The sequence below is a fragment of the Pteropus vampyrus genome, unplaced genomic scaffold (genome assembly GCF_000151845.1).
Source record: "Pteropus vampyrus isolate Shadow unplaced genomic scaffold, Pvam_2.0 Scaffold20, whole genome shotgun sequence".
Classification (NCBI taxonomy): domain Eukaryota; kingdom Metazoa; phylum Chordata; class Mammalia; order Chiroptera; family Pteropodidae; genus Pteropus; species Pteropus vampyrus.
In genome coordinates, this window is record NW_011888801.1 from 15,260,117 (window position 1) to 15,271,937 (window position 11,821).

The 11,821-nt window shown below is 38.9% G+C and overlaps 1 protein-coding gene across 8 annotated transcripts in view; it reads left to right on the plus strand.

Annotated features, from left to right (window-relative positions):
• Positions 1-11,573, plus strand: part of LOC105288954 (WASH complex subunit 2A-like) — a 50,897-nt gene extending 39,324 nt beyond the window's left edge. For 3 of the 8 annotated variants that reach the window (XM_011355428.2, XM_011355427.2, XM_011355429.2), the window contains 9 exons: positions 2,208-2,390; positions 3,378-3,506; positions 3,635-3,715; positions 4,298-4,420; positions 5,385-5,447; positions 5,796-6,008; positions 7,617-8,228; positions 9,082-9,259; positions 11,256-11,573. In XM_011355428.2, coding sequence (XP_011353730.1) covers positions 2,208-2,390; positions 3,378-3,506; positions 3,635-3,715; positions 4,298-4,420; positions 5,385-5,447; positions 5,796-6,008; positions 7,617-8,228; positions 9,082-9,259; positions 11,256-11,395 — 1,722 coding nt within the window. In that variant the 3' untranslated portion in view covers positions 11,396-11,573. The remainder of the gene's footprint in view (positions 1-2,207; positions 2,391-3,377; positions 3,507-3,634; positions 3,716-4,297; positions 4,421-5,384; positions 5,448-5,795; positions 6,009-7,616; positions 8,229-9,081; positions 9,260-11,255) is intronic. The other 5 variants (XM_011355430.2, XM_011355431.2, XM_023527976.1 and 2 more) reach the window with 5 other exon arrangements.
• Positions 11,574-11,821: the final 248 nt, after the last annotated feature.

An 11,821-nucleotide genomic window follows, 5' to 3' on the forward strand; every position in this document is an offset into this window, starting at 1 on the left:
CACAAAATTATGTAAATTAAAAGGTTCAGATTTTCGTGTTCACTTTAAGAACACACTTTGAGAACATTTGTGAAACTGCCCAGGCCATTAAGGTATGCATATCCAAAAAGCCACCAAGTATCTGAAAGATGTCACTTTACAGAAGCAATTTGTGCCATTCTGTCATTACAGTGGTGGAGTTCGGGGGGGGTTGGGTGGGGGATGGGGCGTGTGCCCAGGCCATACAGTGGGGCCAGATGCAGGATTGATGGCCTGAAAAGAGTGCTGAATTTTTGTTCCACATGCTTAAAAATGCAGAGAGTAATGTTGAACTTAAGGGTTTAGATGTAGATTCTCTGGTCATTGAGCACATCCAGGTGAACCAAGCTTCCAAGATATTGGACAGATCCTACAGAGCTCATGGGCAGATGGATACATAAGCTCTCCCTGCCACATTGAGATGATCCTTACTAAAAAAGATCATACGGTTCCTAAACCAGGAGAGAAGGTTGCACAGAAGACAAAGAAGAAACTGAAGAAGCAAAAACTTATGGCCCGGGAGTAAATTCAGCATCAAATAAATGCTAAGAAAAGTAAAAGCAGAAAAAAAATAAAAAGAATAAATGACACTGAAAATTTTGAAAAACTGAAAAGTATAAAGAAGAAAATCTCTGATCGCACAATTCAGGGACACCTTCAACATTGCTCTTGCCTTTCAGTCTCTTTTCTAAGCATATGTGTACACACAGCGATGTGCATGTTTCCTATTTTACATTATTACTGTCATTTTGTATTGATGTCCATTTTGCCTTTCTCTAAGCTGTTTTTCCCCATCTTATTTTTCATTTTGGTTTTCTGTCTGCATGTCTTCTCTTTCTGACTTGTTCTGTTTAACGTTTTTGTTATCCCTGGTTCTCTTCTAGTCCTCACCTGTACTTGAATTAAAATAACAGTCTTAAGAAGATTTTAGTTTACTATTCTTTTACATTTAGTTGATGTTGGCTGTGAATTAAAGTGCAATTTGTCTTCTAAAATATTAGCATTCTTTTCCTGAATGGTTTGTCATTTCCTATAGGAGGCCTATGTATAAGGCTGCTGGCTACATCGGGAAATCAGCTACTGCTATCAGTCTCTGTATAACTTTTCTTTTTTTCTTTCTTGTACTCTGTATGTTTAGCTGCTTAGGTTTAATCTGTCTTCTAGGGCCTCATGAGGAACATTGCATATATTTTTTCTGTTCAGTTTCCTTGGGGCTGCCATGATACACAAATTTATTTTATTTGTACCTGAGACACTGTATAACATTCTCTTCTTTTAGTTTTGATGTGGACTTTTTCTGTGTTCTTGTAGCCCCTGAGTTTCTGTGGTCACAGCTCATTCCACACTTGAACTCCACACTTGAACTGCTGGTAGTACTGCTGTCTCTCTTGCTTGAGTATAATATACACTCCTTGAGGATTGGGGCCAGGTTTGATTTGCCCACCACTATATTTATAGTACTTAATGTTATTACCTTGTACATAGTAGTCACTTTTAAAATTACATATTTCTTCAAAGCATTTTTTTCACAGTTTAACCACTCTGAAATTAGGATGCACCTCACAATCAATGGCATGTTTAATTGGGAGCTGTTTTTTCTTTCTTGGTAGTTCATATAGTAATATTGATTCTTACAATCAATGGTAACTTACCTGAAATGTGGTACCTTTTGAGTGAATAAATGCTACATTTTAGGATTATTTTAGAGATTATTCCAATTGCTTACGATGTAAACCTTCTACAATTTAAGTGTCTAATTTTATCAATTAAGTTTCTCCTTGGGATTTGCATATTAGTTAACTATTAGGAAATATATGATGCACTCTCAATGATTGGTATTTGTGTTATCTCTGTGACTTAGAAGTTACTTATAGCTCTTGAACAACCTATGTAGATCAGTGTTATAACTGACATATATCTCTTGGTAGGAAAGAGGGTCCCATGTCTTTAAGCTGATTGGAAAACTTATCTTTGGCTATGAATTATCTACATAAGACTCTCCGTTGGAGCAGCCAATCAAGGATTGGTCTCAATATTTTGTTACCTGGGAGTAGATGTGATGAACCGTAGTGTCCTGAACCCTGCAAATGTGACAGTTACCAGATTAATGAGAAGCTTGGTAGGCCCCACGATAGAATTTGTATTTTCAGATGTTACTTATTTTCTTCTTTAATATTTCCATTTTTCAGGAAGGAGCTTTGACTGTATCTACTCAGGAAGTAATCAAGCATTCTGATTTATTTTCTTCATCATCCCCCATGGACAAAGGAACCAAAAGTAGAACCAAAACTGTTCTGAGCTTATTTGATGAGGAAGAAGATAAAACAGAAGATCAAAACAGCACCCAGGCTCCAAAGAAAGAAGTAGGAAAGGTGAGCAAAAGCAATAAAGGCTCAAGTCTTTAGAAGGATAGAAAGATTTCATTTCATGGTATCAGTTCTCTCTTGTTGGTTGCTATAGAACTGAGGGTTTCAGTTTCTTTGTATCCTCACCATCACTTTTGTTATATTTTCTTCCAGTCGCTTCTGTTCTCTAGTTTTTGTTTTGTTACGATTATTTTACTGCAATTTTCACAGTTATGGAACTTTTAAGCTTACTTGCTATGTTATACTGGTTTTTATGTATAACTAATAATTAACTATTAGTTTACTTTTAATGTGACCCATCTTGTCAGAAGTGTGTTTTTTGTTTGTTTGTTTGTTTATTTTAATCTGTGATTGTGATACTAAAGAAATAGGGGAGAATTTTAGAATGTTAAGTCTGGGGGCATTATAGTGACAAACCAAATACTGTAAATAATGACTTTCAAATCTCAGATATCTTAGCAAATAAGAACTCATTTGGAATCTGAAGGTAGTGGGATAGAAGGCCGATGGACATAGGGAAAAGTGGATTGGTCACACCTGTGCCAGGTCTTTGGCCTAAGATGCTGACAGGTTAAGGATGCATGCCACTCTGTAGTTTCTAGTATTAAGTCAGTTGCTATCTCTTCTTCTCTTTGGGAATGAGATGAAGAGAACTCGTTTAACTGTGTGTTTTCACCCCTAAAATGTTTCTCATTATGGAACTAAAGGATTAAGTAAAAAGTTCAGACACTGTAGAAAGGTTAAAAAATATCGTTCCAGATTAGGTATGTGTTATCCATATTTATATATATTTCCCCTATTTTTGGTAGCTGCCTAGTATTCCATAGTGTGTCATTCCCTTTTTGATTGGCACTTAGGCTTTGTACAACTTTTAGCTATTGTAAGCAGAACCACAGGGAACATCTTTGTTGTTCCATCTCTGTAGCTGTATGTGATTTCCTTGCGATAAATCATTTGAAGTCTAAATACACATGAACTTCTCTTTTTTTCCAGAGCCCCAATCCTGATGCCCGCCCCAAGAGCACAGGTGTCTTTCAGGATGAAGAGCTCCTTTTTAGTCACAAGCTCCAGAAGGACAATGACCCAGATGTTGACCTTTTCTCTGGCACCAAAAAAACCAGGGTCAGTTCCAAATGGTACTCCACATCATAGCTTTATTGTTGTACTAGATATTTTCTCAGCAACTCACCTAGCTCTCTTTGTAAGTTGTTTTTGTTTTGGATATTGAATTTGAGTTTTGTCTGTTCTAGTCATTAGAGCCAAGTGTTGGGAGCCTATTTGGGGATGATGAAGATGATGACCTTTTCAGCTCTGCCAAGTCCCAGCCTTTGGTACCAGCCTTTTGTTCTCAGTACTGGGATATGTGGGAAGGCTTCTGGGAATGGAAATTGATGTCCAGTTATACCATTAAAGAAAATACTCAGAGAATTGTGGTGCTTAATAGTAAATGAATGGCAAATAATGTGCTGATAAGGGCATTCATGTCCTAATCTCATATACTCTAACTAACATTAAAACATTAACTAACTTAGATTCTTTTATTACAGATTCGTTTGATTTTTTTGAGTCGTTTATTAAAGACCAGTGCATATAATACGGTGACTAAATATTCATGCTTTTCAGGTGCAAAGCTTTAAATCTGAATGTTAGCCTGTATGTGTGTTCCCCTACCCCAGCCCCAGTAGGTTTTATAAGTATTCTCTATTTTCTTTTTATCATAGAGAAGACTCCAGAGAAGTTTAGTCTTTAAAATGCTATTTCTGAAATGTTGCTTTTGAGTTAGTTCAACTATTGTTTGAGGAATGAACTCAGAACCCAGAACTTTTTTTTTTTTTTTTTTTTGCATTATGACTTTTCTTTAAAATGTCTGAGATACTTGACAGACTTCTTCTGGTATTCTCTTTCTCTTGAAGATACCAGAAAAGAAGAGGGTAGTAAAAAAAGACCATTCTGTTTCCTCTTTCAAGAGCCAGAAACATCCTGAATTCACTCAAGGTATCAAAGAAAAAAGCATATGGAAACCGGAAACCCCTCAGGTTAGATTGATCCCTTTAAGGACTGAGTTCTTGTTTGCGTCCCAGTGCAAATTAACTCCATCATGTAGACCCAAGGTTATTCAGAGTTCTTTTAATTAAGAAGGAAACAGCACCTAGGACTACCTCTTTTTCTTTACTTTACTTTTTATTACCCCCACTCATCTCTCTTTCTCAGTTCATATTCCAGTTCCATGAATCTCTACTTTTCATTATTTTGTGGTGAGTACTTTGAAATTCGATCCCAAGATAGAGTTAAGGTAGAGAGAAGAATCTTCTTCCCACTAGAACTCCCATTTTTCCTTTTGGGTTACCTTGGAGGAGTATTACATTTGAATTTAAATATGAATTGCATCGAATTTTTGGTTCCCCCTCCATGTTACCTCTTCTTAAATCATTGCTGTTAGGTCTCTGTCCTCAGCAGTCTTCTCTGTGGAGTCACTCCTGAGAAGAGGCCAGAACTGGAGAGTGAGTTCTCATTCTGGCTCGCAGTTGTTCCTGGATGTCTCGCAGAGGCCTCAGTGAACTCTAAGTTGTGAAATAGGCAGTAAAACTAGTATATCTCCAGTGACTTGTCCCAAGTCTCAGCTGCTTTTGCTTCTAGAACTAGTGCATTAGTCTGTGGGTGAATAACATTTGCTGTGTGGGATAACCAGCATGGCAGTTTTGCCAACTGGTCAGGTTTTGGTGCTCTGGCAACACTGCGATTCTCATGAATCTTATTTATGATTTCTATCTCCTACTCCATGTACAGTTTGCCAGCCTTCCACTTATACAATGGACGAGGAGGCATAAGGGACATGTTTTAAGGCCCTAGGAGAGATTCGAATGCCTTTCTCATTAGAAAATTACAGAAAGCAACAGCTTAGCTCCATCACAGATTTATTTATAAGCCTAAGTATAATCCAAGAGACACTTTTCTTTCTATTACCTCAATGGATTTTTAACTGAATGTAATTTCACACAGGACTCACCAGGTTTCGCTCAATTTAAAACCAAAGAGCCATCCCCCCGGATCTGGAAAATACAAGTAATTATATAACATGTCTGAAATCTTCATTGCCTGCCTTGTGGCATCTATACACTTTTTTGGATTTGTACTTTTGTCTGCTGCTGCCAGGCATTTTCTCATCTTTTCCCCACCCTGTAGTTGTTGCTTCTTGTGTGCTATGTCTGTAACATCTTTGATCCCAGTGGTGGACATACGCGTATAAGTCTGTTTTAATTCTAAGACTGGATGAGAAGACTTCCCTGCATTTCTCTTTCTCCTCTAATATTAGACATTCTGTACAGTGAGTCTCGTCATGTGTCACAGTAATAATAATAGACTGCTGTGTTTAAGAAAATATATAGAATAAGTTTTATTTTTCTTCTTTAGGCAAATTTAGCGATTAACCCAGCAGCCTTGCTGCCTGCAGTGGCTCCTCAGATCTCTGGAATGAATCCTGTTTTGCCAGAATTGGCTTTTCCTTCATCTGAACCCGAGAGAATCCACAGTCTGGAAAGTATGCCCACTCTTCCTGGGAGTGTGGAGGCTGGCGTGAGTTTTGATCTTCCAGCTCAGGCCGACACCTTACACAGTGCAAACAAGGTGATGAAGCCACCTTTGCTTGCTTGCTTGCTTGCCTTTTTTTTTTTAAACCAGAACAATTTGTATATTTCTTCCTAGTCTATCAGTTACACACAATAGATTGACTTCCCATTTGAAGGAGGCACCTCATCCTTCCTTCAGCCTCCTTGCCCTCCTTCCATCTCCTTAATTCTGTGTCCACTTTTTCACTCCCTATATTTGTTACATTTACATTCTTCTCAGTAGCCACAGTGAAATTCCACTGCCACCTGGAGGTCTTCTAAACACAGAGCAGATTGTGTCCCTCCCTCCTCTGCTGGCTCCTCACTGCTCAAAGGAGGACATTTGAGTTCCTTAGTTTGGTATTAAAGCCTTTTATAATCTGTGCTAACTAAAGCTTCCAGCTTCCCCACCAGTCACCCCACACTGTATACCTAAACTCTGGTCACACTGGACACCATTCTTTGATCTCATGCCTGGGCCAGCTGCAGCCATCAGCTGGTGCTGCTTCCTCTGTCAGAAATGCCCTTCCTCATTGACAGCTCTGCTCAGACCTCACTGTTTCTGTGACATTTCCCCTACTGCCCTCTTATCCTGGGTTCCCTGCTCAGATCCCTGGCTAGTCTTGTCCCACCACACTATTCCACAGTTTATGCCAGATGGACTGTGAACTCTGTGAGGTTTTGCTTTTATTTTTGTTGGTTTTCTTTTTCCTATCCAGTCTTCCTTCTCCAGAAAGCCTTAGCTGATCTCTGAGTAAGAGACAGTAGATAGGATAACCCTGACTGATACATTCATTTCAAGTGTTTTCAAACCTGTTTTCCTTGTGAAATATAAAACATCCTTCTTTTTATTATATATATTTATTTATCTATTTTTGGTTGAGTTTAAATTGGCTACTTTTTTAAATTATATGTGAAGTTTCTTTGAAATAGGTAATTACAGTCAAGTACTTTTCCCAAAGTAGCTTGTTCCTTCTCAAAACTATTTGATTGTATATTTTGGAAAATATCATGAATACTGCATTTTTTCAATAAGTAACTCATATTTTGAGGTTATATTAAAAGTTCTGATTTCTCAGCCACAATTTTATGTAAAATATTTGCCATTCGAATTTACTGTTCATTGAAGAAAAGACTTGAAGAAAAGAACACCTTAGATTACCTCTCTCTCTTTATTGTCTGATATCTCCCTGCTCCTGGAGCCTGATTTTAGGCTAGCCCCTAGTACCAGAATTCCCTCTGATTCTTGCTTTGAAATATATCCATATTTAAATTAGAGCAGAGTAGGGGCCAGGGAGGGTTTTGGGACACTGAGCACCAACATGCCTACTTTGCAGGATTCTAGTGGCGGATGAAGCCTTTTGTATGAAATTGAGCAGAAAATGCCCTCAAAAGACTGAAAAATGGAGAACAGTAAAGGCTTAGAAATGACTTTGTTTCGGAGTACTAGGAGCTATTAAACTTTTTTTTAAAAATCTTTAAAAAATAACCTCCTTTGTGTCTTAGATGATCTCTTGATTGAGGTAGATCAGATAACCTTACAAAACTTTTGAGTTGCTGATTATTACGCTAGCTTTGGACACTTTTTTTTTTAATCGGGTCAACCCATGGTCTTTTGCCATTGCAGAGCCGGGTCAAAGTGAGAGGGAAGCGCAGACCGCAGACCCGTGCAGCTCGGCGATTGGCTGCACAGGAGTCCAGTGAGAGTGCAGACATGAGTGTGCCCAGAAGATCCGTTGCACAATTGGCACATGGTGCCATTTCACCAGATGGCCATCAGCCACAGCCCAGGGCAGCTGGTGGAAAAGATAACTCTGAGGAGATGGTGGCAGCTGCCACTTCAACTTGGACAGGTGGTCTGGTGCTGCGAGTAGACAGAAGCTCCTCTGGGAAATCTCTGGGTCAGTCTCTTGAGGATGACCTTTTTGATTCTGAAGATACCTTTTCCAAAGGTACTGGATCTCAGTCTATGGAGATCAGAAAAGCCATGGGAAAGGCAGCAGAGGGACCAGCCAACCTGCTAGGGGGAGGTAAGGAAAAGAGCTCCATGTTTCCTGTTCTAGGTGAGACAGGTAGTGATGATGATCTCTTCCAGTCTGTTAAACCAAAACCAGCAAAGAAAAATCCCTTCCCTCTCCTGGAAGATGAGGACGATCTCTTTCCAGATCAGAAAGGCAAGAATGAGTCAAAACCCAACAGTCAGCAAGATGTCATCTCAAACGCACAAGATATTTTTGAGGTAATAGGATATAACAATATGTTTTTGTTCCTGGTTCAATGTTAAGGAAAATGCCAGTTGGCTTATTTGAGCTATAGATTTCATTAAGCTTATCTTGTTGCTGCCTGATATCTACTTGCTTAGTAATTATAATTAGGTTCCATTACTAATAACTCTGAAACTTAACCAGAAGTAGTTTTGTGTTTTGTTTCATAGTAGATGGTTGTTCCTGGCTGGACATAACCATTGACACAGGTTTTGATTTTGGGGATTTTTGTGAGAATGTTGCTTTAGTCAGCTGCTCTGGCAGGTCACTCTGTGATATATATAAAGCAGTATTGGTACAGCTTGCGTGTTTAACCTCTAGTTCTTGGGGAAACAGGCCCTAGCTGATGACTGAGCACAGGTGTTAAGGCCTTCAGTAGCACCCTCTGGGCAGGTGCGTTTTGAACATCTGGGTATTGGAGACAGAAGATGAACTAAAACCATTGCTCTGCTCTCCACCACTCTCAGGGAGGAGAACTGAATACAGACAGGGCAACAGATAAATATGTTTTCAGATAATGTTAATTACTATAAAGAAAACAACCCAGGGCAGTGAGGCAGAGTGATGAGCAGGAATGGGAGGTGGTCCTTCTGGGAGGTCCGGTAGAAGAGGCCTCTATATAGAATTAGCATTTGAGCTGGAACTAGAAGAATGAGAGAGACTGGGATAGGCAGAGATTTGGCAGCGGGGGTAAGTCACGTGGCTGTTCCAGAACACTGTGGCAGTTTGCATTTTTACAACTTGTTGAAATAAGTGTTTTTAGTATAAAAAAAGTTTTTGTTCTAATAGTAGTTTTGCTGGGTTTTTTTTTTTTTTTGCCTTAACAAGGATGATATATTTGCTACAGAAGCAATTAAACCCTCACGAAAAACAAGAGAGAAGGAAAGAACATTTGATCCCAACTTGTTTGATGATAACATTGATATCTTTGCCGACTTAACCATAAAACCAAAAGAAAAGTCCAAAAAGAAAGTGGAAGCTAAGTCTATATTTGATGATGATATGGGTAAGTCTGGTTTTCTACACATGACATAGAGAGTCATTACCATTTAATGAGTTGATATTTCTCCTGCTACCTTTATCTTGGCTCTTTCCTGGAAAATGTTCCCCAGTGGGTTTTCTTTGGCTTGCTATGTAATCCTGTGTTAGGCTGAGGATGGGTAAATAAATGAACTAGTCATTTTGGTGAAAAATCTTTTTGGTAGGATGGCTATAAAGGATTTGAAGTAGCCCTGAATTTAACTTTTAAGTATAATTTAACTTTCATTTTGGTATGTCCCCTGCCAATTATCTGTGACAAACCTGAACATTGATGTTACTATAGGAGGATCAGAAACTACCACACATGCGAAAGTAGGCTAAAGTGGTTATCTCGGGCATGATGCAGTTGGGTAAGTCAGAGTTTTAGTTGAGAGTGAGCATTTAGTTGAGAGTGTTCAGAGAATGGAAGGACAGTTCAGGAGGAGAACAGGGCAGTATAAGAAAGCAGGTTATAACTCAGACTTCACATCTCACCGAGATCTTCTGTGTTTGTAAACATGCCAATTTTCACTCCCTGGTATTACATCTATTTATTAATGGGCAAGCCAATTGCCCCAAAACCCTAAATTAGGGTTTCTGAAATGTCCTGTGTTGTGTATTGGTGGATGAGATTGGGGCTGAGGTCAGATATACACTTTATACAGCCTCCCCTCTGTCTCTTAGGTCTATTACATAGAGTTAACTGGGAGAAAGAAAACTGGTGTCGTAATGCCACTTTGGGTCTTTCTCTAAGCAAGCCATGTGCTCTGTCTTCAATTGCTTTCTACCCCATCGGGTGCAGAAGAGACTTTGTTTTATAACAAAAAAGTTATATATGCCTGTTGTAATATATTAATACTATTTAGAAAATGTAAAAAGTAAAAAAGCAAACTCTAGAGGTAACTGTTATGGAGAGTTTGGTTTTTATATATTTTTTTTTCCAAAATAAGAATATACTTTACCTATTCTATTGTTCCTTTTAGTCACTTAATGTCTTCCCATGTTAGTAGAGATCTGCTTCCTTGTTTTTTGTGGTTGTGTAGTATTGCTTTGTATTCAGCCATTTGCCTATTGAGGATGATCTAGATTGTTTCTAAGTTTTCTCTATTACAAATGATGCCATAGTCTTTACCATTTGGGTGTACATATCCCTATTTACACATGCTAAAATGTCTGTTGGAAGGAATCCTAGCAGTAACATTACTGGTTAGTAAAAATTAGTAAGATAAGTCATAGAACACTAGAGTCAGTGAAACGCTAAACATTAGTATTAAAGACTTAACATTCTTAGCATTGAAATTCCTCAAATAGATGCACTTATTCTGAAAAAGAGTGACTCTTGTGTTCTCTTTCCCTTTGCTTATTTTTATTGCCCTTTCCTTTTAAAATTCCTTTTAAAATTCATGGGTTGGTGGTCCCCAACTCCCGGGCCGTGAACTACTACTGGTCTGTGGCCTGTTAGAAGCCGGGCTGCACAGCAGGAGGTGAGCGATGGGCAGGCGAGGGAAGTTTCATTTGCGGACACTCCCAGGCGCTAGCATCACTGCCTTAGCTCCACCTCAGATTATCAGGCATTAGATTCTCATAGGAGCACAGGTCCCTGGTGCCAAAAAGGTTGGGGACCACTGCCATGGGAAAAGAATGTAGAAATAAGTATAAAGTCATAGATAGTAAAGTCAGGGACTGCTTTGGAGATGCAGTTATCCTGCCCTTTTTCCTCTCTTGTGTGTGCACATACCTTCATAGCTGACGAAATAGTGTTCAGAGAGAACATAAGACTTGTATGCGATCATAAAATTTAATTAGTAGCAGAACCAGTACCAGAGTCTAAGAGGCTTGGCTCTATCTTGGTGTTTTTTGGTATCCCATACTTGTTACCAGACTTGAGACTTCGGTGGTTAGTGTAGATGTGTCTTAAAAGCCTTTTTCGTGTGTGTGCATGTGTGCCTATTCAGCAACTTTTTCTTTTTTTCTTTTTGAAGATGATATCTTTTCCTCTGGTGTCCAAGCTAAGACAACGAAACCAAAAAGCCGATCTTCACAGGCAGCACCTGAACCAAGATCTGAACAGAAGGTTGCCAACATATTTGATGATCCTCTGAATGCCTTTGCAGGCCAGTAGAGCCTACAGGGTATCACATCTCAGTCTCTAGCTACATCCTTGAGTTAATGATACTGTCTTATATGCTCATTATCCTAACTGAATTATAAAAAGCAAATACTGAAACAGCATGCTCACCTCTTACCAAATGCACCTAATCATGCTTAAAACAGCAAGCAAAAATAAACATTTCACAGTATTTTGTTTTGTTTTTTGAAACTCTATTTTGATTTAATTCATCTTGCTAGAGCCACAGTATGATTTAGAGCTTATTAGAGAAGAAACCTATTGATGCATTTCATGGGTAGGCAAGGAATCCTAGAGGTAGCAAGTGCCAGATAGACGACCAGGGGTCTTCCTTACATGGACGGGAGCCCTGTCTTCATCACAGTCTGGGTAGGTGATAGAGGAAGAGGATGAGGGATTATCTACTTCATGAGTCTTTGC